The sequence below is a fragment of the Lutzomyia longipalpis genome, chromosome 1 (assembly GCF_024334085.1).
Source record: "Lutzomyia longipalpis isolate SR_M1_2022 chromosome 1, ASM2433408v1".
NCBI classification, from domain to species: Eukaryota; Metazoa; Arthropoda; class Insecta; order Diptera; family Psychodidae; genus Lutzomyia; species Lutzomyia longipalpis.
The window spans coordinates 13,269,099-13,290,654 of NC_074707.1; the positions used below are offsets into that span (position 1 = coordinate 13,269,099).

The 21,556-nt window shown below is 34.3% G+C and overlaps 3 protein-coding genes across 3 annotated transcripts; 1 reads left to right on the forward strand and 2 right to left on the reverse strand.

The window, feature by feature from the left end:
* Positions 1–5,430: 5,430 nt before the first annotated feature.
* Positions 5,431–10,162, reverse strand: LOC129791035 (T-complex protein 1 subunit eta). The gene is made up of 4 exons (XM_055828943.1): positions 10,021–10,162; positions 8,520–9,732; positions 8,264–8,452; positions 5,431–5,837 (listed from the first exon to the last, which is right to left on the reverse strand). The coding sequence occupies exons 1-4, from the start codon at positions 10,021–10,023 to the stop codon at positions 5,608–5,610; spliced, it is 1,635 nt and encodes a 544-aa protein (XP_055684918.1). The 5' UTR covers positions 10,024–10,162; the 3' UTR covers positions 5,431–5,607.
* Positions 10,163–10,231: 69 nt separating this feature from the next.
* Positions 10,232–12,459, reverse strand: LOC129790985 (techylectin-5B-like). The gene is made up of 3 exons (XM_055828847.1): positions 12,349–12,459; positions 11,808–12,151; positions 10,232–11,745 (listed from the first exon to the last, which is right to left on the reverse strand). The coding sequence occupies exons 1-3, from the start codon at positions 12,358–12,360 to the stop codon at positions 10,386–10,388; spliced, it is 1,716 nt and encodes a 571-aa protein (XP_055684822.1). The 5' UTR covers positions 12,361–12,459; the 3' UTR covers positions 10,232–10,385.
* Positions 12,460–12,739: 280 nt separating this feature from the next.
* On the forward strand, positions 12,740–21,482 carry LOC129791043 (serine/threonine-protein kinase PAK 2). Its single transcript, XM_055828954.1, has 2 exons — positions 12,740–13,841; positions 19,361–21,482. The coding sequence occupies exons 1-2, from the start codon at positions 13,116–13,118 to the stop codon at positions 20,171–20,173; spliced, it is 1,539 nt and encodes a 512-aa protein (XP_055684929.1). The 5' UTR covers positions 12,740–13,115; the 3' UTR covers positions 20,174–21,482.
* The last annotated feature ends 74 nt before the right edge of the window (positions 21,483–21,556 follow it).

Genomic DNA, 21,556 nt, shown 5'->3' on the forward strand with positions numbered 1-21,556 from the left:
AAAAAACAAACAATTGCTTTTCAAAATCTCTCTTATGTGAAATAATAAATTTAAATAAAGGTATACTGCATTTATAATGATCGTAGATTTTCACAAAATTTAACCACTTAAATGTGACGCAAAAATAGTTTTTAAAGAAACAAAAAAAAATCCGTAGTATTCAACATTCCACGCAAGAAAATATATCTTCAGTATAAAAAGCATATTTTGTGGAAAAATTAAACAGCTACGCTCTTATTTTTGCCATCTTTTGAAAACACTGATGAAACACTAATACGCATTCTCGAAGGATTTTCAAGTTTTATTTTAAAAATAATTGTCATTTTAATTTTTTCGGTGGATTTAGCAAAATATAGAATCATTGAGAGTAAAAATAAAAAGTAAATTAAACAAAAAGAACAATCGTAAATACATTAGATATCACACAACCGCCCAATTAAAACATACCACAAGTGTGACCAATTCTATTGGATGAATTTGTAAGATCGGAGAAAGTCAAACTTTGAAAAAAAAAGTAAAGAGTCCTTGTAGAGATCGCGATTAAATCTAATGGTAAAAAAACCTATTTTAAAGAACTAAAAAAAACAGTACAAAGATAGAAAAATAAATGATGGTAAATTGGTATGATGAATTTGGGAAGGAAGTAACTGAAGATAAAGAAAACCCACTCGATTTCAATAAATATTGTAATAAGAATTTTAATAAGTAAAAAAAAAAAATGAAAATCAATTACAATAAATAGTGAAGTGAAGGGACAAAAAAGGAAGGTAAAGAAGAAAAAATTACAAGTTGCCATCGAGAAACTTACTGACATTCTTCGCCAAAAAATTCAATATTCTAATGAATAAGAGTTAAAAAAGGAAAGAAGAGAATGACATAAAAAAAAGAATTAATGTTTGCTTCAATACCTAAAACTTTGATGAAATATTAAATTTTGAAGATAAACAAATTGGCTTGTTAAGCATAATAAGAATTTTTGAAGAATTATAATTTTTTTTTGAAAAAGAGCCACAGGTAAATTCAAATTTTATATCGCGCGTTTTTACTTTGAAAAATTTTCAATTTTATAAAGAAAAATATTTGTTTTTTTTTCTCTTCTTAAATTAAATTTAAAAAAAAAGCTTTACGTTAACGGAAGAATGGTATATTGTAAAATATATACTGATGCATTCAAATAAATAAATAAAATAAATTTGAGTTTACTTCTGGCCTTATAAAGAAAGAGTAAAGTGAAGATGATGAAACTTAGTGAACCCTAAAGATAGTTTTACAAGAGATGAGCGGAGGATAATTTCAAAATAGTTTTTAAGGATAATAAGGTGATATGACTACAATGTAAAAGGAAGAATTTTTATTTTATAATGTCTTCCACGAAAAAAATTTGTCAACATTTTTGTAAGCAGGAAGACACCACACAATACAAGTGTGCAAGATGTGATGCTACAGAAGATAAAAATCAGTCATACATTTTGAGAAATCAATGAGTTCATGATTTTTCTGAATTTTTATCATCATACAAAATCGTAAAAAATTAACATCAAAATGGAGATTAAAGATAAGATAAAACATCCATAATTTTCTTTAATTCTTCTCGAAAATTCAGAAGATAAAATCAAAAACAAATGAAGCATTGATTTTTCAATTTTTAATAAAATAAAATAAAAAAACAAAGATGAAAGAAAAATAAAGAGGCGGTAATGAAAGTTTTAAAAATCATAAACATTAAAAAAAAATACATTTCAAATGGTGTTTTAAATGTGATTTGAAAATCCGTGTAAAATTTATAATATTCAGAACAAAAAACAATGGTAAATGTAAAGAAATCCGTGTATAAAACTTAAATAGAAATTCTCAGCCAAAAATTACTGTAGAAAATGTAAATTAAACAAAAAAAATTGAAGATTACTCAAAAAAAAAAATTCATGCAATAGTTAAACAATTTTTCATTTTAAATCAGAGATTTATTAATAAAAAAAATGCAATGTATTTTTTTATTTGTTGTGCTCATCAAATTGTTTAGAATTTTTATTTTATCTTTTCCATGATATTTTTTTATTGATACGAGCTTTTATTAAAATTACATTTTTAAGAAAATTTTACAATAGAAAGTTATTATCAAGAAAATTACCTGTAGATCATTGAAATGTAATTTTTCATCAATATTTGAAAAGAAAAAACTAATATAATTAAGATTAATTTTTTTTGGCTATAGATTATTCTAAATTTCCACCAAAATTTTCAATTTTTTTATTTAATCTAATAAGCTTATTTTATCAAAATCGATGAGCGTCAATTAAGATTGAATTTTGTCAAACACTAAAAATAATAAAATCAATTTCATTGAACAAGATGGAAACAAGTAAAATAGAAATTAAAGAAAAAACATGAAGATTGAGAAATATGTGATTATACCTACAGATTAAATGGAGAAAACAATGATTTTCAATGTGAAAACACACAAAATTACAGTATAAGTTTAAGGAAAAAAAAAACATATTTACTTTCATAAAAGACAAGAAAAAAAGGAACAAAAAAAAAAGAAAAATATCCTACAAATATCACTTACCCTATTCCCTTTCCCTATATTCCTATCCATTCCGCGGGATCTGAACGATCCCCAAAAAGATCGATAGAGAGTTGCAATGAATATAACTATATTTGAGTGTCCCAAACTGGGGGGACCAAAAATAAGCCAAATACAACACAAAGAGCGATGACGAGAAGAACAAAGAAGACTACAAAATCGTCCGAAAGAATAAAAGGGTAAGGTCGAAAGGTAAGAAGTAGGTAGGTACGGAATTTTCATTTCAGACAAAGAAGCAATTTTGAGAGGAATGAACTCCTTTCATCCAAACCGGAGCACCCACAGAAGAGAGGCAAACCATGTTGGGGGCATATATCTACAAAAAGAAATCACCATCCCGTACATAACATATGGAAATTATTGGTATTCCTCTCTCCGACTTTCTTCACAGCCCACGGCATCGAATGTTTACCTCTGTGGCTTTCATAATAAAAAATCCACGATTTTTTTCTTCATTCCTCTTTTTTCAATTTCAGAGAGATGAAGCAACAACACACAAACTAAACGAGCTGAACTGCAGAGCCTTTGAAGTTGAATTTAAATTGCGTTTTAAAAATTTATTCACGAAAATTGGGGTTTTTTTATGGGTGGCGTAAGTTCCAAAGATTTCAATCTTAGGTTCATTTTTTATTTAAATGTTGAACGGGGGAAAATTATTTGCATTTCAATAAAAAAAACTAATGAAAAAAAAGAAAATTCCAATGGCAAAAAATAAGAATTTTCAATTTTTTCCTTAAAGTTTAAACATATTTTTGGCTGAAAACAGTTTTTCGCATTTTCTGGCTCTCGTGTTGATTTTAGAGCAAATCTGAATGGATTTTTGGGTCATCCCGTACCCGCAGGTTCGTCGATGAGCCTGATCGATATGTACCAAAGGGAAGTTTCAATTGCAAAAAATAAGAATTTTCAATTTTTTCCTTAAAGTTTAGACTTAATTTTGGCTGAAAACAGTTTTTCGCATTTTCTGGCTCTCCTGTTGATTTTAGAGCAAATCTGAATGGATTTTTGGGTCATCCCGTACCCGCAGGTTCGTCGATGAGCCTGATCGATATGTACCAAAGGGAAGTTTCAATTGCAAAAAATAAGAATTTTCAATTTTTTCCTTAAAGTTTAGACTTAATTTTGGCTGAAAACAGTTTTTCGCATTTTCTGGCTCTCCTGTTGATTTTAGAGCAAATCTGAATGGATTTTTGGATCATCCCGTACCCGCAGGTTCGTCGATGAGCCTGATCGATATGTACCAAAGGGAAGTTTCAATTGCAAAAAATAAGAATTTTCAATTTTTTCCTTAAAGTTTAGACTTAATTTTGGCTGAAAACAGTTTTTCGCATTTTCTGGCTCTCCTGTTGATTTTAGAGCAAATCTGAATGGATTTTTGGGTCATCCCGTACCCGCAGGTTCGTCGATGAGCCTGATCGATATGTACCAAAGGGAAGTTTCAATTGCAAAAAATAAGAATTTTCAATTTTTTCCTTAAAGTTTAAACTTTTTTTTTTTTGCTGAAAACGGTTTTTTGCATTTTGTCGGGTCTGTACTGACAATAAGTTTTATTTTATGTGGAAAAGTTTTCCTATTCAATTTATCTGCCTGATGAGGAAGGAATAAAGCCTTCGGAACGTCACAGACAACATTATGTTTGAGAAACTGCTTGAGGTCGTAAACCGTGCCCTCCCACACTGTAATATTTGTTAACAAAAATCAAAGATTAATTTATTAAAAGTTTAATAGTTAAATGGATTTTTAATGCTTCTTTCTTTGAAGATTTGTCTTTATTGGATTTTAGAAATTGTAGAATTTCATTAATTCTTCTTCAAACGTCTATGTACATGTTAAACTGAATTAATTGTATATTAAAAGGTTTCACTGTAAAGCCTATTAATCCGAGTTGTTTTTTCTATTTTCGGAAAATCAATTTCCCAACTCAACTTGCTTTTTCACACCACGCGCATAAATATCTAATAGACGTTACCCTACACGAATGACTTGCTGGAGGAATAAATTAAAAAGAGTTTGTTTAGCAGGTATTATGAATAAAAAATGGGGAAATTGTTGAAGAAACAGGTTTATTCGCGACTTTATTCTCTTTACTTTTAGCAGAGAGATCATCCGTTGACGCTGAAATTGACCTTCTAAAGTTGGGCGTACAAAAGCACAAAAATTTACGACGTATTTTTGCAATTTCCTTCCCGTTTGTGTCTTATTATTTCACATTTAATTGCAAGAGAACTTGCCTATTGAATTAATTGATTTATTGAGGATTTGCGGAAAATTGCGAAATTTGCAAAAATTGGGAGCGGGAATTGCCGCAGAAAAGTCGCGAATTTCAATTCTTTATATTTCACAATTTTGTGTCTCTTAATCATTGAGAGAAATCACTAGAATTTAACCATTTAAATCATTTAAATATTTCACGGAGGTTTATTTTGATGAAATCCCAAAAAAAAAAACGGTTGAATCAACGATACACAGCGCGCCCCATGAATATTTAAGCAGCTCTGACTCACGCGAGAGGTGATGATTGGTGAAATGCCTTCGCAAAGATTGGCGAAATAGTGATTTGAAAAACTAATCGACCTATAAAAGAGTTTACAAAGAGACCTCTCTGTGCACGCTAACCCAAAGAATCTTGCACAACGCTGCGCCGATTTGCAACATTCCCTCCATGGAGTATTGTTTAGTAGATTTAGAAGGAAGTTCCATGTTCTGCTTTTTCCAATTCTAAACACATTCATAATAAACAACAACAGTGGAAAACAGAAGCAATGCAACAAATCATTGTCCCACACCCGGAAGTATTTATCATGGATTTCAGCGCATGACTCTTCCAAATAAAACAAGACAAAAACTCTGGTTAATTTTCTTTTTTAATCTGTGTAAAATGCAAGACAGCAAAAATGTTATGTTTCATTTTGAAAACATTTTAGGAAAAGTGGATCAATGCAAAAAATAATTATAATATGATTCTGTGTAGTAGATGGAAAGCAATGAGAAGCAATTCCTTTGTTTTTTTGTTGTTGTTGAGTTTACATCATGGGACGTCCCATGCCTCTGCCCATTGGCATTCCACCAGCCTGTGGTGCCTCTCCCTGCGACTTTGGGCTCTTAATGGTCTCATCCACCGACAGGATCATCGTTGCCGCCTCACATGCTGCTGTGAGGGCGTTCACCTTCACAATTGACGGCTCCCACACGCAAGCCTCGAAATTGTCCGAAATGTGCTCCTTCTGAATGTCCACACCGTACCAGCAATGTCCTGAACAGGAAGAAAAAGCAGGAGGTTGTTTAATAAATTCATGGAAAATTCCACAAATTTATATTTAGAAACATCTCATATCAATTTTTTTTTCTTAATTGTTTCCCTTCTTTTCGCTACAAAAAAGAAGAGTTAAATAACATTTGATCCCAGTTTTTTGTTTGTTTGAAACAGATCTCTAAATATGGGAATTGAATATAAAATTTATATAACAGAAACCGCCAGAGACGCCAGAAGAGGTGATAAAAGCTCTGTTTATAAGACTCACAGTTCATCACAGAAGATTGAGTGACAAAAAACAATAATTTTCTGTTTACAAATTCGCTAAATAATCAAAAGAATAGTGATACGAATATGATCAAGTGTGCTGAATTGATAGTTTTTCATTTTCTGTAAACTAAAGCAGTTTTGTGAATTATTTTATTTTTTTTAAATTGCTTTGATTCTGTCAAAAATCTTTTCTTTTGTTACTGTTCAACATATTCAAGAATTGTAAGATTTTGGTATTTTGAAAAAAAAAAATTAAAACTTTGGCAGATTGTTCTTAAGACAGATTTTTGGAACAGAAAATCTTCAAATTTATTTTTATTTTATGGAATTAGAACGATTTTAGACGCCATCATTTTCAAAATCTTACATTTTTTTCTAGTTAGAAGAAAAGATTTTTTTTTCTAAAATCTACCCCATAATTTATCTCTCTAAGAAATCTGGGAATCGATTCTTCTCTTGAAAAGGAATTTTAAGATTTTTGATATTCTGAGTAAAATATTGCATTTCTGACATTCTGTTTTATACCTTAAATTGTGTTAAAGGAAAAATACTTTTTATGAATTTAGAAAGCAAACGTTTTTTCTTTTCAAACTGTCAAAATCTTACAAAAAAAGAAAAGATTTCTGATGGAATCGAACCCTTAATCGTTTTTCTTTTAATTCATCTCTTTTAGTTTCCTATTAAAATCGTTGACCGATTGAAAACAAAATTTTCAGGAATGATATTTCTTGACCAAAGAAATTGTTCAGAGTCTATCAGGAATTTTAAGGTTATGCACTTCTTGAGATATTTTGAAGGCCTTGTGGCTTGAAAAAGGCTGGGGTCGTAAAGCTTTAAAAAAAAAAAAGATATTTTGATGTAAAGATTTTTCAAGATTGCTCATTAACTTTAAGAAAATTAATCCGATTCTAATCAAAATATTTTCTAAATTTTCATTCTCCTTCAAAAATGATTTCCACAAATTTTTATCAAAATCAGTCACGTGAATTTTTCACAATAAATTAAAATGTGTTAAGATGTTTGAAAAAAAAAAGGGCGTCATTTTTCATAACATAAATATTGATTAAACCCCATTTTACAAAATTTTCTACTCAATGAAAATGAGTTATTTTTACTAAATAGAATATTTAATTGAAATAAAGAATAGCCAAGCTTATTCAATGAAGAACAAAATTAAGTTCCCTAAAGAAATTCTATGTGTTGTAAAAGTGACAACGAACAGAAATGGGTTAACTACAAGAATATTTTGTTGTAGGGGAGACCGGGGTAAAAAAAGTCAATTTGCATAAATCCTTATCTGCAGGATTCCCCAAGGACAAGAAAATTTCCTCAATAGGTCATTCTTATAGGAAATTTCCTTGCCTACAACTTTGTCTCAGACCACTTTTCTCTATCTCCCCGGGAAATATGAGTTTTCGAGCTTTTCCTAAACCCTTCCGCTTCTGACTTTTTTTAAACGCGGCGGGTAAATATAGTCACCAGTTGGCTAAATAAAGTCGGTCGAATTTTCCGACATTTCCAATGATTTTCCACCTGAGAGATTGATAGTAGTTGATAGCTAAACTTCTCACCTTTTGATCCGCGACAAGGAATTTCACTTTTATACGCACTAAAACAGAGAATTTTGCGATTTTCTCAATCACGCCATTTTGCAACAAATGGATAGAAAATATGTCGAAAATTTCGAACTCCCATATGATTTACATGGGTTGACCCGATCTACCCCAAGGGGTATGTTTTGATTCAAATAATTGTTCAGAAAAATCATTAAAAGTTAATGAAAAATACACCTTGGCAACGTTTTCTGAAGTAACCCAGCTAGTGAGAAAAATTATCAGATTGGAAAATTGCTGAAGGAAAACTTCGGAAAACTCGTTTTTCTCAATACGCAAAAGTTTGGGAAATGGGCCAAAAATTTATTTTCTTTTTTAACTCCCAAAGTACTGATCACATAACCTCCAAATTACTGTCAAAAATTGTAGGTGTATAGGGCTTTCCACCCTAATTTTTTCCGATTTTTTCGATTTATAACTTGGAAGAAATTGGCATTTGAAAATTCGAAAATGACTCTTTTTACCCCGGTCTCCCCTATAAATTTTTTTTCTTTTTATTCCAAGAATTTTGGTTAAATAAAAAGTTAAAAATAAAAAGCTTACCTTGAGCATGTTTCTGGCGCAATTTGTTGAGAATGTTGGTGGCATCGAAGCCAGCATTGTCGCATAGTTGTCTAGGAATAACTTCTAGGGCCTTGGCAATGGCTCCAATGAGCAGCTGTTCCTTCCCAGCAATGGTGCGCGAATAATCCCGCAGCATCTTGGAGAGTTCCATTTCAATAGCTCCACCACCTTTGAAAAAAATATTTCATTTTAATTCTTTTTACTTCTCAAAGAAAGATTCTAAAGGGGATCTTACCTGCTACAACAGCATCATTCTTGATTGTACGCCTTACAATCATGATTGCATCGTGAAGGGATCTTTCAGTCTCCTCAAGGAACTGCTCAGCTCCTCCGCGAAGGATGAGTGTGCAGGTCTTAGCATTGGGACATCCCTGGAAGATGTTGAAGCGCTCCCCGCCAATTTGACGTTCCTCAAAGTACTCGCACGTCCCCAGATTTGATTCAACAAGATCGTGAACTGTGGTCAAGACAGCTCCACCGCAGGCCTTCAGTGTCCTCCTGAGATCCTCTTCGGGGACACGTCCAGCACAGAACATATCCCTGTCGGCAAAATACTGTGTAGCCACATCCCCAATGGGCAACTTCGAAAGGACAACATTCGCACCGGAAGCATGAATCTTCGCCAATTTATCGTACAGAATCTGCCATTCGGCATCAACGATCTTCTGGTACTCCTGCACATTATCCACGCGAATCTCAGCATTGGAACGCTCAGCTTTGAGCTCCAATTCGATGTTGAGGAGAGCAATTTTGCAATTCTTGTAGGATTTCGGTTGCATTTCAAATCCAGCGTAGGAGAAGGTCTTCTTGAAGGCCACACCACTCACGAGAAGGGAATCCTCGAGGGCTCCCCCGCTGACCTTCTTAATTCCAATCATATCAAGCGGAAGGAGATCGTCCAGTTGCAGCACAGCATCAACAACCATATTGGAGAAGAAGTCCTTCTGCTGATGAATCAACTTTGAACTCATCGCTGTGGCGGCACATTTTGTCAGCAAAGCACGATGCTCAGCCTCGTTGCTCTTCTCAATCTTCACTGCCAACTCGGAGATTTTGTCAACGCACAACTGAAGGGCTTTCCTGACGGCCTTGATGATAATCCGCGGATGAACGCCTTCTTCAACGAAGGGTTTCACCTGCTTGAGGAATTCTCCTGCCAGGAGGACTACACTCGTGGTTCCATCGCCCACTTCGGCATCCTGCGACTTGGCAATGTCCACAAGGGTACGAGCAGCTGGATGTACAATATCCAGGAGCTTCATAATTGTGGCTCCGTCATTGGAAATAGTCGCCTTGCCACCGTTCACGATCAATTTGTCCATTCCACGGGGACCCAGAGTGGTCCGGACAGCATCCACGACCGCCTGACAGGCATTTATGTTTGAGATCAGCTGTGGTTTACCCTGAGACGTGTCTGTGCCTTCTTTCAGGAGAACAATTTGGGGTTGCTGTGAAGAAAATAATCCAGAAATTTCCATCAATTGAGGTTATGTTTATCCGGCAAGCGTAATTTTAGCAAAAATCACATATTAGCCAATCTGTGTCTATAAACAGGAACAAATCGATAAAATCTTCAAGAATAATAAAGATTTTTAATAGATTTATTGGAAATTAAAACGATATTGGGGAAAAACAAAGGAGGCACATGACTTTCTGAATATCCACGTTTTTGAGATTTTTTCAGTGTTTTGACTCAATGTTTGAGTATTTTCACGTTTATTGCTGATAAATCTTACCATTTTGTATTAAAATACTTTTAAATTCACTGGGAAATAAGAATTATTTGAGAAAAACCGCACAGATCACAGAAAAATTGTGACGGGAAAAATAAATCACGATTTTCTCCGAGACACGGGCGGGACTCAACGAATCGTCAATATTTTAACGAAGTTATCTCGGTTTGTTTTTTTTTGTTCAAAATTAACGGTTTAAAAAAAATTTATGATCTTTTGTGATAAATTGATTTTTATTTGTTTTATTTCCATTTTCTAAAAATATAATTTTTGACAACAATTAGTTAACAAATTCGCTGAATTTCTTTCAATTTTCCAAAACGGCCAACAAAATTGAACAGTCCTTTTGAGAAAGTGCTTGAGGCTTTTTAGGGATCTTCATCAAAAATGATCGTTTTATTGGCATTTGTTTCATCTTCCCAACGTGTAGCATTTTGCGAACGATTTCTTATAAGCATTTTTGAGGATTTCAGTGAGTAATTCCCAAGCCAGTGCTCCCAGAGAATTCCTGTAAAATGGCCACTTCTTGGGTCACTGTGGTACCGTCCATTGAGATTAGATTCCCCACAACCACGAAACCACCATCCACTGCCAAATGTTAGAGCACAAGGTAAAAGGACTCCGCTGGTTTTATCATTGTTCCTGTCGTAGGTACTAAATGGTTGGAGATTGTGATAGAGGAGGGAATCTGGAACAATTCCGCGATAGCCATTAGTTTCAAGATGATACATGGAGTCCTCTGGTGCAACGTAGAATGTCTGATATTCTGCCCAGACGGTATTTCCTTCGAAGTCTTCCAATTCCACTCGAAGTTCCTGATCAGCTTCATTAGTGAGTTTATGAATAAAATCATTTCCAAACCAAAATTCACTCTCAAGATTGCCAAATCCATTCCTATAGTCTTCCCATGATCTGTTAAAGTTCTCATTTGTTGGGAAATCTCCTCGTCTCTGGATAACCGTCCAAGCTGGTCCGCTTGTTGCAAATTCACAAAGTCTTTTATTGAATAATTTTCCATTTTCATTTGGCTGATCAAAGAGACCAAAATGGTAGACACCATTCTTTCGTCCTTCGAGTTTATGGCAGGATGATAAGTAAGGTTGCCGAAATTCATCTTTCATTGGTCCATCATTTTTCCTCACCAATACATCAGAATTTGTGCTATTTCTTGCTGTACAAACACTCTTCATCTCATCATGATTATCTGCAATGGTTTTTTGTATCTTGTAGAGAATTTCCTCAAATCTATCAAAGCCCGATTGAATAGAACTAATTAGATCTTCAATTTTCTCATCAATCTGCTTGAAGCTTAGAACGCTATCAGCGTCCTTTGCATCATTTATCCCATTTGACACGCTTTTTCCAACGGTTTCTAATCCACTTAGAATGTTGTCCAATTTCTTCATGATATTCTTGTAATTTTGCACGACTTGTTTCATTTCTTTATTCTCACTTTCCACTGATCCTTGAATTTTCGTAGGATCTCTCGGAACGTTTTGATTGACAATTCTCTCGAATGATTTCATTTGATTTTCAATATTTGATAAATTTTTCATCATTTTCTCCAATTGTGAATCATTTTTCACATGTGGATTCTTGAAATGATACAAAATTGAAAGCATTTCGTGCATTTTCTCATTTAAAATGTCAACTTTTTCAAAAATATGATTTGTTTTGAATTCAAAGTCAGATACGATCTTTTCCAATGGAAAACCATTTTCTTGAGTTCTGAAAAATTGGTGTAAAATCTTAAAGTTTTTATACAAAATGTGGATTTATAGTTTACTCACTGTTTTAGTAAATCAATTTTCTTATCCATTGCCTTCATGTGATCTGACCACGCATTTATGTGATGCTGCAGAATGTACCAATTTTGCGTTTTCTCTTGGAGTGTTTTAATATTGGCATCCAAACTGGATGTTTGAGTGAAAATTTGCATTAATTTCGGTTCAAGATTGTGCAGGTACATTGTATTTATGCTTTCTATTGCTGTTTGTATTGATTGCATTGATGTTTGTAGGAGATGAAGGTCCACATTCTTATAAACACTTTCCTTGGAAAGATCTTCATTTTCAACTTTTTGTTCACCCATAAGAATTTTAATGGTGATGAGAAGTGCGAAAAGCACAATGAACTAGAAACGAAAAGAATGGGCAAAGAAATTTTGAAAATGTAAATATTTATACGAATTAATATGGGGAATGCGTATTAATAGGTTGTTAGGGGGAAATATTGATTATAAATTGATTTATTTTTGGATTTAACTATTTTTGGATCATTCTTTCTTTGCTATATCAATGTATTCACTTTTATTTGGATTTATATTTATACCTTCTTAGACATTGTTTGAAGTACTATGTCGATCTTTAGAATTATATTAAAAATGCAAAAAGTTTTGGGATCAACCGCACAAAAACATCCGCCTTTGTCGGAGAAATAATTCACACTGGGCTATAAATAAAACGTTTAGTGAGAAGAACAATTCTACAGCTTTTCTTTGATCTTTTCTTTTATTTGTTGAGTTTTGTGGAAGAATTTAAAAATTCTTTTTCAAGAAATACATTAATAAAAAACAATTTAAAATTAAATCTCAAAAGATTTACAGTAAAAAATATAATTTTAATAAATTTAATAAGGACTTGAGGAGTTTTGCAATGAAACCATGGAATTCTTGTCAGTTTCAACGAATGTTTTTGAAATTTGACGAAAGAACGAAAGTAAAAGTGACTTTTGGACGAAGAGAAAAATTTTCGTCGGATTCGTCATTCCTCTTTTTTTTGGTTTTGTGTCTTCCTTTTTTTCTGCAAATAAAGGGCTCAAATGAGCCACTCCTGTCGGTTTTTCAATGCAAAAAGCCATCCTTGTGCATTTACATTAATTCCCCGTACGAGGACTATGTGCTTTACATGGGAATAAAGTGCTAAAAGAGTGAGTGAAAAAAATTTGTGAGGAAAGTCTGCAAGAGGGACGTGGTGGAGCTGAAACTGAAGACTTTATCATTCAGAGCTGTGGGAATTTTTGGTGTATTTGTTCCCTCCCCGATATTGGCGTTGTGTGTGGAAAAGTGCAACATTTCGGGCAGCGAGCATTGAGGGAAAATGTCGCTGTTCAACATATTCGGGAGCAACAAGAAGGGTCAATCGAAGGATGGCGCCAGCAAAGGCGGAGCCCTCAACATTGGAACACCCACAAATGTCGTTCATGGGGTGCACGTTAGCAAGAATCACCTCACGGGGGACCTCGAGGGTCTCCCCAAGCAGTGGCAGAAGGTTCTCAATGCCCTCATTACGCAGGATGAGCAGCAAGAGAACCCAGACGCCGTGTATCAAGCATTGAAATTCTACAATTATTCCATAAAGAAGAAGGACCAAACAGAACCATTCAAGCCATTCATCACGGAGGAGGCTATTGTGGAGGAATCAGCTGAAATTGATAAGTACATGAATAAGAATGTCCAGCACCCTAGTGCTGATTCCCTGGGTGGGAAGAGTAGCAGCGATGAAAGCTACTCATCCGACACACCACCACCACTCCCGGAGAAACGCCCAATAACGTCCCTGCCGAAGCCCAAACTCCTTCCCAAGCCAAAAGTAAAATTACCCGTCCCGGCCAAGATACACAGTAACTTCGACAACGTCCAGGATCTTTCGCAAATTAGCCACATAGAGCAACCAGAGTCCAATATTGACGATGGGCTCATCCTCCGGGCAAAGGATAAGGATGCCATGAAACGCATCCCCAAGACGGATGAGCAGGTTTACAGTGAACTCCGGAGCATCTGCAATCTTAATGATCCCACGGAGAGATATGAAACGAAATTAGAGGTAAGCTGAAGGAGTTTATGTGTTTCTGTATGGGAAAAAAAAGGATGAGAAATTGTCATTTTCCACTACTTTGGATCACTTTGGTAAAACTGGAAGAGATTTTTGTCTAAAAACGTAATTATATCTTCCAGACTCTCTTCACTTTCACTATAGAATTTCTACTGAAGAATCAATCATCTTGCCGTTAGAAGTTTAGCTCTGATTCTTCTGCAATTTCAAGCATTTGCAATTTCCCTTTCAGTGTTTTGCAAAATTCTTTTCAAATTAATAAATCTGCTGAATCATTTTTTTTTACTGAATGTTATTTCCTAAGAAAAATAATTCGCTTTGCCGGCTTTCTTTTTATCCTCCCAAAAATATAGATAATGATTCAGAAATTCAATGCGCCTTCACGGAAATAAAGATAAATTTCCCCGTGATTGTCAACGTAGAATTTTTTTATAAAGTGCTTTCCTTCGTTTTTCTTTTTCAGTAATGATCTGTAAAGTAGAACAGTGCTTTTAGTATATACATAATTTCAAATCTATCACCCATTCAGCTGTCTGAAGATTTTCTCATAATTAAATTAATTGCGCATGAAAAGGCTGTAGCAGCAGTAAAAACTCTAAAAGTATTATTTTATGAGTTTTAGTCTAAAGAGAAAATTCTCAATTGAATGATTTCCGTAGCACTGCAGCATTGAAGATGATAATGTTTCAATTTTAATATATTAATTTTATATAACTTCTGATCGTGACCCGTAAAAGTATACATACATGGCTCTTGTGTGATAATTTTAAAGAAGCCATTGGGAAGCGTAATTGATTAATTAAATGAGATACAGCCACGGAGTTGAGTAAATTATAGGGGAGAACATTTGCTCATGAAGTGGTGACTGTCGTCTTCCACTCTGTGGTTTGTGCGCGAGCCCGGAAGTTGTGGAAGAAATGCCATAATACTCCCCAAATATCGCCCGCCTTCCCCGGAGTGGAAGACTCCATATTACGTGGTCCATTGTTTCGAGATAAGACCAATTTGCCGGGGCTTTATTGGGGGCTCAGTGTTATGAACACGAAAGTGATGTCAATCGTGAAAATTGGAAGCAAAATTACTCCACTTTCGGCAGATAGGCAGCCACGTCATTCAGCCCTCTGCAATTCAATAATAAAAAAAAATTCTGGCCGTCAGATAAGCGTGATAAGATAAATGGAATTTTTTTCTGCGATGGGTCGCCAGTCGTGCGATTTAGTTTTTTTTTTTTGGCAAGAACCTTCAGAAGAGATCAGAAAAAATAATTCTTCGTGAGAACTCAGGAATGAATTCTCATGCTTTTTTCTCCCTGTGTTCTAGCTAATTCACACTGTCTCTGTTTCCATGCGAGTGCAGCAGAGATTGTGCGGCTTTTTATGCTAAAAATACAGCAATATGTCAAATAAATTCCCCCATTTTCGAGTGCAAGTGCAACATATAAGTAGAAAAAGAGCTTCTTTCCGGGGCAATTATAGACACGCAATGTGGAGTTTTCTCCCGCGATGGGTCTCCTCATTTCCCGTGTATATAATTAAAGTGGGAGTACATATGAATGAGATTTTTGTCCTCAGAGATTTCAAGTTTAAACTTCTTTTTTATGTTATTTATACATACTTAATTTATTATTTACTTTTGAAAATTTTATTGAGAACATTGAGAAGGTCAAGATTAAGTTGGTGAAGCAAAGGGTCTTTGAAGAAAGCTCAAAAAATCACAATTTTTTATACAGACAGAGCAAAGAAACAGCTGGCAAAATTTTGCCTGAAAATGCAAAGATTGATGTCATTATTGTGTTTTTTCTGTATCTTTGAAGCATTCTTGCTCCTGGTGCTTATGCTTCATTGAAGATCTTTGACAAGGTTTTCTTTTTTAATTTTCATGAATTGAAATAGTTCTTAAAATTTTTTTTTGCTAGTTTAGACCTAGCCTGCTTTTAATTATTAAAACTATAAGAGCTTTATCTTATTAGACAATTGTAAGGTAAATTGTGTAGCACCTTAAAAAATGCCGAACCTTAGTTCCTTTAGGTCAGACTTTTAAGATGCTTTCAGACTCAGTTTAGCCAGATCTAACCTTGAAACCTTAAAAGTCTGACCCTAAAAAAACTTATTCTATTCTAAAACGAAGGTCTTGCTTTTGCTTAAAAATCTTAAGACTGACTTTAAAAACTTAAACCTTGTTTGAAGAAAACTGTAGTCTAGCTTAAAGAAGTTTATTCTGGTTTAGAAAAACTCAAATCTGAATTAAGACGATTTTCTTTTAGCTAAAAAAAATCGAAATTTCATAGAGCCTATTTCAATTTCCTATTTTTTTTTAGTTTTTTGATTCTTCCGAAAATTAAAGCAAAAAAAAAATTAAATCAGTATGATCCGGAGAAATTCATCCTAAACCCGCAGCCCGGAGATCATACTCCGAAACTCGAAGTCTCCGGGGGTGGGATTCACTACTCAGTCGGGCTTAAAAATTTAAGTTGGTTTTAAGGTTTTAAGTCAGTTTTTTAAGTCTGACTTAGAATTTGTAAGTTGGTCTTAAATTAACAGATTGCATATTTTTCAATAAATTTTACAAATTTTGATGTTTGGAGATTGTCAGATGCACTTTTTAGAAATCAAAAATTGAAAAGCGTAGGTACTTACTTGCTGATTTTAAAGTGCAGGAACAATGAAATTTAGAAGATATGTCGCAATCTGCATATGTGATCTAATCTGACCTAAAAACAAGACCGATTTACAAATTTTAAGTCAGACTTAAAAAAAAACTGACTTAAAACCTTTAGACCGACTTAAATTTTTAAGCCCGACTGAGTGAAACCTGGTTAAACCCCTAGAGGTGGTAGCCCTATGCTAGATTCCTAGCAATCCTTAAAAGGCTATAACAGCTAAGAAAAAAAAATGACAATTTCTTCAAGTTACCTGGCTTATCTTAACGCATCTTTGTATTTAATCAGTTTGTGTCTGCATTCACTTTTTTTTTTTTAATAAAAATTATAAAAATATTTTTGTCACCATTATCACAACAATCAATTCAGTTGTGTTGATTTTTTTGTGGATGATATTGAATTTTGAGGAATTTTTATTAATATTTATGAGTCACTTTGCTTTCTGGTTGCTATTTAGTTGTGGCGTGAGAGAGAGGGAGAGAGAGAAGGAAAACCTTGTGGAATTAAATAGAAGAGGTGAAACCTGAATGAGGTTTCGTGTTGTCTCTCTACGTGTTGTAGCCTTATGGGCTCATCAGAAGCTCAATGTTTTGTATTATGTTCAGCAACAAAATGTATTAACATGGTGTATTGCTAAAAAAAAATAATGTAAAAGGGGAAGATTAACCAAAGTCATTAATTATATTAAAAGTTGAAGGGAAATGCAATACAATAATAAAAATGTACATGGTAAGTTTCACTTACGGGCTGTGATTCTTCCTTTAGAGGCCAAGTTAAATATTATGTAAATGCAAAGTCTAATAGTTAGCTGCAGAGTATGGATTAATCATAAAAGGGAATGTACTGGTAAGTTTCACTTACGGGCTGTGATTCTTCCTTCAGAGGTCAGTCTGAGTGTGATATTTGATATAAGTTTGGTGGTGCAAACTCTGGGGGAAGGCTAACTCGCGCATTGGCTGTGATTCGTGGCGCGAGTCATCCTTCCCCAGAGTTTGCACCACCAAACTTATATCAAATATCACACTCAGACTGACCTCTGAAGGAAGAATCACAGCCCGTAAGTGAAACTTACCAGTACATTCCCTTTTATGATTAATCCATACTCTGCAGCTAACTATTAGACTTTGCATTTACATAATATTTAACTTGGCCTCTAAAGGAAGAATCACAGCCCGTAAGTGAAACTTACCATGTACATTCCCTTTTCTCCTTAATCTGTACCATGTAGCTATATATATTTATATTTTACCGTTATATTTTACTTTGCATTTACATTTATATTTATATACCTTATATATAAGGCGCCCCGCTTCGCGGGGCGCCAAATAGTTAGCGTACTAATTAAACGTGCAACTATATATATTTATATTTTACCGTTATATTTTACTTTACATTTATATTTATATACCTTATATATAAGGCGCCCCGCTTCGCGGGGCGCCTAAGAATTTGCGTATTAATTAAATAAAATATTAAAACCATTATATCTCCTGAACGGCTCCATAGATTTTCTTAAATGACCTATCGTTGGAAAGGTATTCGTGCTCATTTGACCTCAGCTATAACATACTGAAATTTTAAAGAAATGCATAGTACAGTTTTTGAGATATTTAGACCTTAAAATTTTGGATATACAAAATATTGACTTTAGCGCCACTTGCGGTCATTTCTCGAAGTTGCTATGTTCTAGTCATTTGTAGGGTTTCACAAAACTTTTCATTTGCGCTTGATTTGATCAAAATCGGACATGTATATCCCAAGATATGAGATGCCAATTTTGGAAGGCCATATCTCAGGAACGGCGACATAGATTTTCTTCATTTTTGGCATGGAGCTAGATAATATAGTCAGCTACAATATACTAAAATTTCATCCAAATCTATCGTACAGTTTCCGAGATATTCATCGAAAACTAATCTAAAATTTTGTTTTTGATTTTTGGCCCCCTAGCGGTCTTTTTTGAAACTTTCGATGTTCTAGAGAGTTGTAGGGTTTGTTGAGAGCTTTCATTTGACCCCGGGTTGATCAAAATCGGTCAAGCCGTTTTCGAGGTATGGTCGATTTTCGATGAAAAATTGTGGCGGCCATATTGACTAAACGGCTTGACCGATTTTCGAAAATAAGGTATCGTTGGAAAGGTCTTGATGGCCCCTACAACATATCAAAATTTCAGATTTTTAGCTATAACAGGAGCTGAGATATAGTAAAAACAAAATTTAGGGGTATTCCAAAATGGCGGACGCGGGGGTGGGGGGGTTTATTTGACTTCATAATCGGATGTCTTCCACCCGATATATGAACTTTGCCGTTGACCGCAAGTCTCTATCTATTACCGTTCTCTTGTTATTAAGCCTTATACGACGGACGGACGGACGGCCGGACGGACGGCCGGACGGCCGGCCGGAAAAATTTTTTGGAGCATACGTTTTTTGGAATGAGGGGACCCTAATTCGTGCTCATACCAAGTTTGAGCCCGATCGGACAACATTGCATTTTAGGTGGTACACAGAAGCTGTGCTATTCTTTTCTTCGAAAGAATCACAGCTAATAACGTTGGTATACGCAATTATTGCATAAAAAAAGCTTCTGTCTGGCATATTTTATTTATTGTGGAAAATTCATTTTCCGGAAATGTGAGAAATTTAGGAAATTTATCGCTGAAATACATCAAAAGTACTTGAATGTTGCTCAATTTAGTTCAATTTGTTAAGATAAGAATGTGAAAATGTTACTATATTTTAGTCTAGAAGGGTATTGTGGTGCCCATTGTCTACTTACGAGAGATTATTCACAAGTAGAGTTATATGGGGACTTAGTCATCCAGTATTTTCTCACTTTTCTCTCTGTTTAGGTTGGCAAAGGAGCTTCCGGTGTGGTTTTCATTGCATTGGATTTGGAGACAGAGCAGAAGGTGGCAATAAAGACGATTGATTTGAAGAGTCAAACATCGAAAGAGCTCATTCTCAATGAGATTCGTGTGCTTAAGGATTTCAATCACAAAAACCTCGTTAATTTCCTAGATGCGTACTTTTTGGAACCGGAGAATCAGCTCTGGGTGGTGCTGGAGTACATGGATGGGGGTCCACTTACGGACGTTGTCACGGAGACGGTGATGAAGGAACGCCAAATAGCTGCGGTGTGTCGGGAAGTTTTGAATGCCATCACTTTCCTACACTCACGTGGGATCATTCATCGAGACATTAAATCCGACAACATCCTCCTTGGTATGGATGGGAGTGTTAAAGTGACGGATTTTGGATTTTGTGCCAATATCGAGGGAGATGAGAAGCGTCAAACGATGGTGGGTACACCGTATTGGATGGCACCGGAAGTTGTGACGCGTAAGCAGTATGGGAAGAAGGTGGATATCTGGTCGATTGGTATAATGGCAATTGAGATGATTGAAGGGCAGCCGCCGTATCTCAACTCAGCTCCCCTGAGGGCTCTCTACCTCATTGCAGCTAATGGGCGGCCTGAGATTAAGAGTTGGGATAAATTGTCGCAAAATCTACAGGATTTCCTGGATCGTTGTCTCCAAGTTGAGGTAGATCGACGTGCATCGGCGGAAGAGCTGCTGCGGCATCCCTTCCTCGATGATTGCATGGAACTCCGTACGCTCACGCCACTCATAAAGGCCGCACGACGAATCCTCAAGAGGGATTAGTTGTGATACACGGCAGCATTTCTTCTCTACAATACGTCGAACTATGTATTGAGTGCCTTTGGAACGAATCATTCTTTGTGAATTTTACTAAAAAAAAAACCAACACCATGCATCACGATTTTTTGTTTCTCTGTCGTCATTCACTTAATTTTCCCAATTTTGTGGGCAATAAAATGCATTTTCCCAAAAGGAATTTATTTTGTGAAATTTGTAAAAATTTAATTAGGAGTTTATTAAAAATAAAAACTCCCCCATTTAGGCTGTAAAATCAATCAAAATAAACATTCAACGATGACGGGGAAATTGGAAAAAATGCTGCATTGTGTAATTCGAGAGTATTTCAGAACAAATATCTCCACATTCCGCACTCTAATATTGGTTCTTCCTCCACAATATCGCAACACTGAGGGAAATATTTTTGAAATTAATGTTTTTTGATAAAAAAAATTGTCATACATATTAAAAAGAAAATTAATTATACAAAAAAAGTCTTAAATATTCAACAAATTTTGCACAAATTTCAGTATTTTGATAAAAAATAAAATTTCGATGAATGTGCAGTTTTATCACAAAGAAAAAAAAATAGTAAAAAGAAAAAATTTCACGACAATTTACTATGAAAAGCTTAGAATATAGATTTAAAGAGAAAAAAATGATTTTAAGATTTATCGCATAAGATGACTTATTGAGAAATGAAATTATTGTGTTTTAGAGATTAAGTGAGAGCTTAGAGCTTCATTACATTATATACACAATGAGATAGTGGCCAGACAATTGATTTTTTTCTTTCCCCTTCCCCCTCATTCTATATTGTATAGTTAAATAATTTTTCCTTCCCCACCAAAAGTGATATTTTTTCCAAAAAGTGATTTTTGTGTGAAAAATAATTACTTTTTTATTTTCTTATTAAATAAATTGAAAAATCATCGAGTTTTTTCAAAGGTCAGCAATTTAAAAAGAAAAATGTAGTGAGAAAGTATAAAATAATATAATAAATAAAATGCAATTACACACAGAGAAAAATAAATTGAAGGGAAATTAAGAAGAGAAAATCCAAAAGTCTGATAAAAAAGGGTTTACATGCAAATTTTTTTGCTCTAAGAATACAATTCCAAATGAATATATTTTGATATAAATGAGGAATTATATACCTTTTTAATCTTTATATACAATTTTGAGCACAAGATAAAATTGTTTTGAGATGAGAAAAAAACAATTGAGGACAGATTTTTTTTTGTAAATATAAAAATTGATGTGTTATTTGTAAATTTTTAAAATGAAATTACTTCAAATAAATATTAAAATGAAATATTTTGCAGTTTTTTTTGGCGGAGTTTGTTTTTATTGATATTTAGGGGAAGACGGGGTAATTTGACCACTTTG

Excerpts from the sequence above, each read along its gene's own strand:
- LOC129791035 (XM_055828943.1), bottom strand. Across the intron at positions 8,453-8,519 it reads GAATGATGCTGTTGTAGCAG|GTGGTGGAGCTATTGAAATG; the intron begins GTAAGATCCCCT and ends TTTTTTTCAAAG. Across the intron at positions 5,838-8,263 it reads GCGCCAGAAACATGCTCAAG|GACATTGCTGGTACGGTGTG; the intron begins GTAAGCTTTTTA and ends CTTCCTGTTCAG.
- LOC129790985 (XM_055828847.1), bottom strand. Across the intron at positions 11,746-11,807 it reads AAAATTGATTTACTAAAACA|AACTCAAGAAAATGGTTTTC; the intron begins GTGAGTAAACTA and ends CCAATTTTTCAG.
- LOC129791043 (XM_055828954.1), top strand. The coding sequence starts at position 13,116 with ATGTCGCTGTTCAACATATTCGGGAGCAACAAGAAGGGTCAATCGAAG. Across the intron at positions 13,842-19,360 it reads GATATGAAACGAAATTAGAG|GTTGGCAAAGGAGCTTCCGG; the intron begins GTAAGCTGAAGG and ends CTCTCTGTTTAG.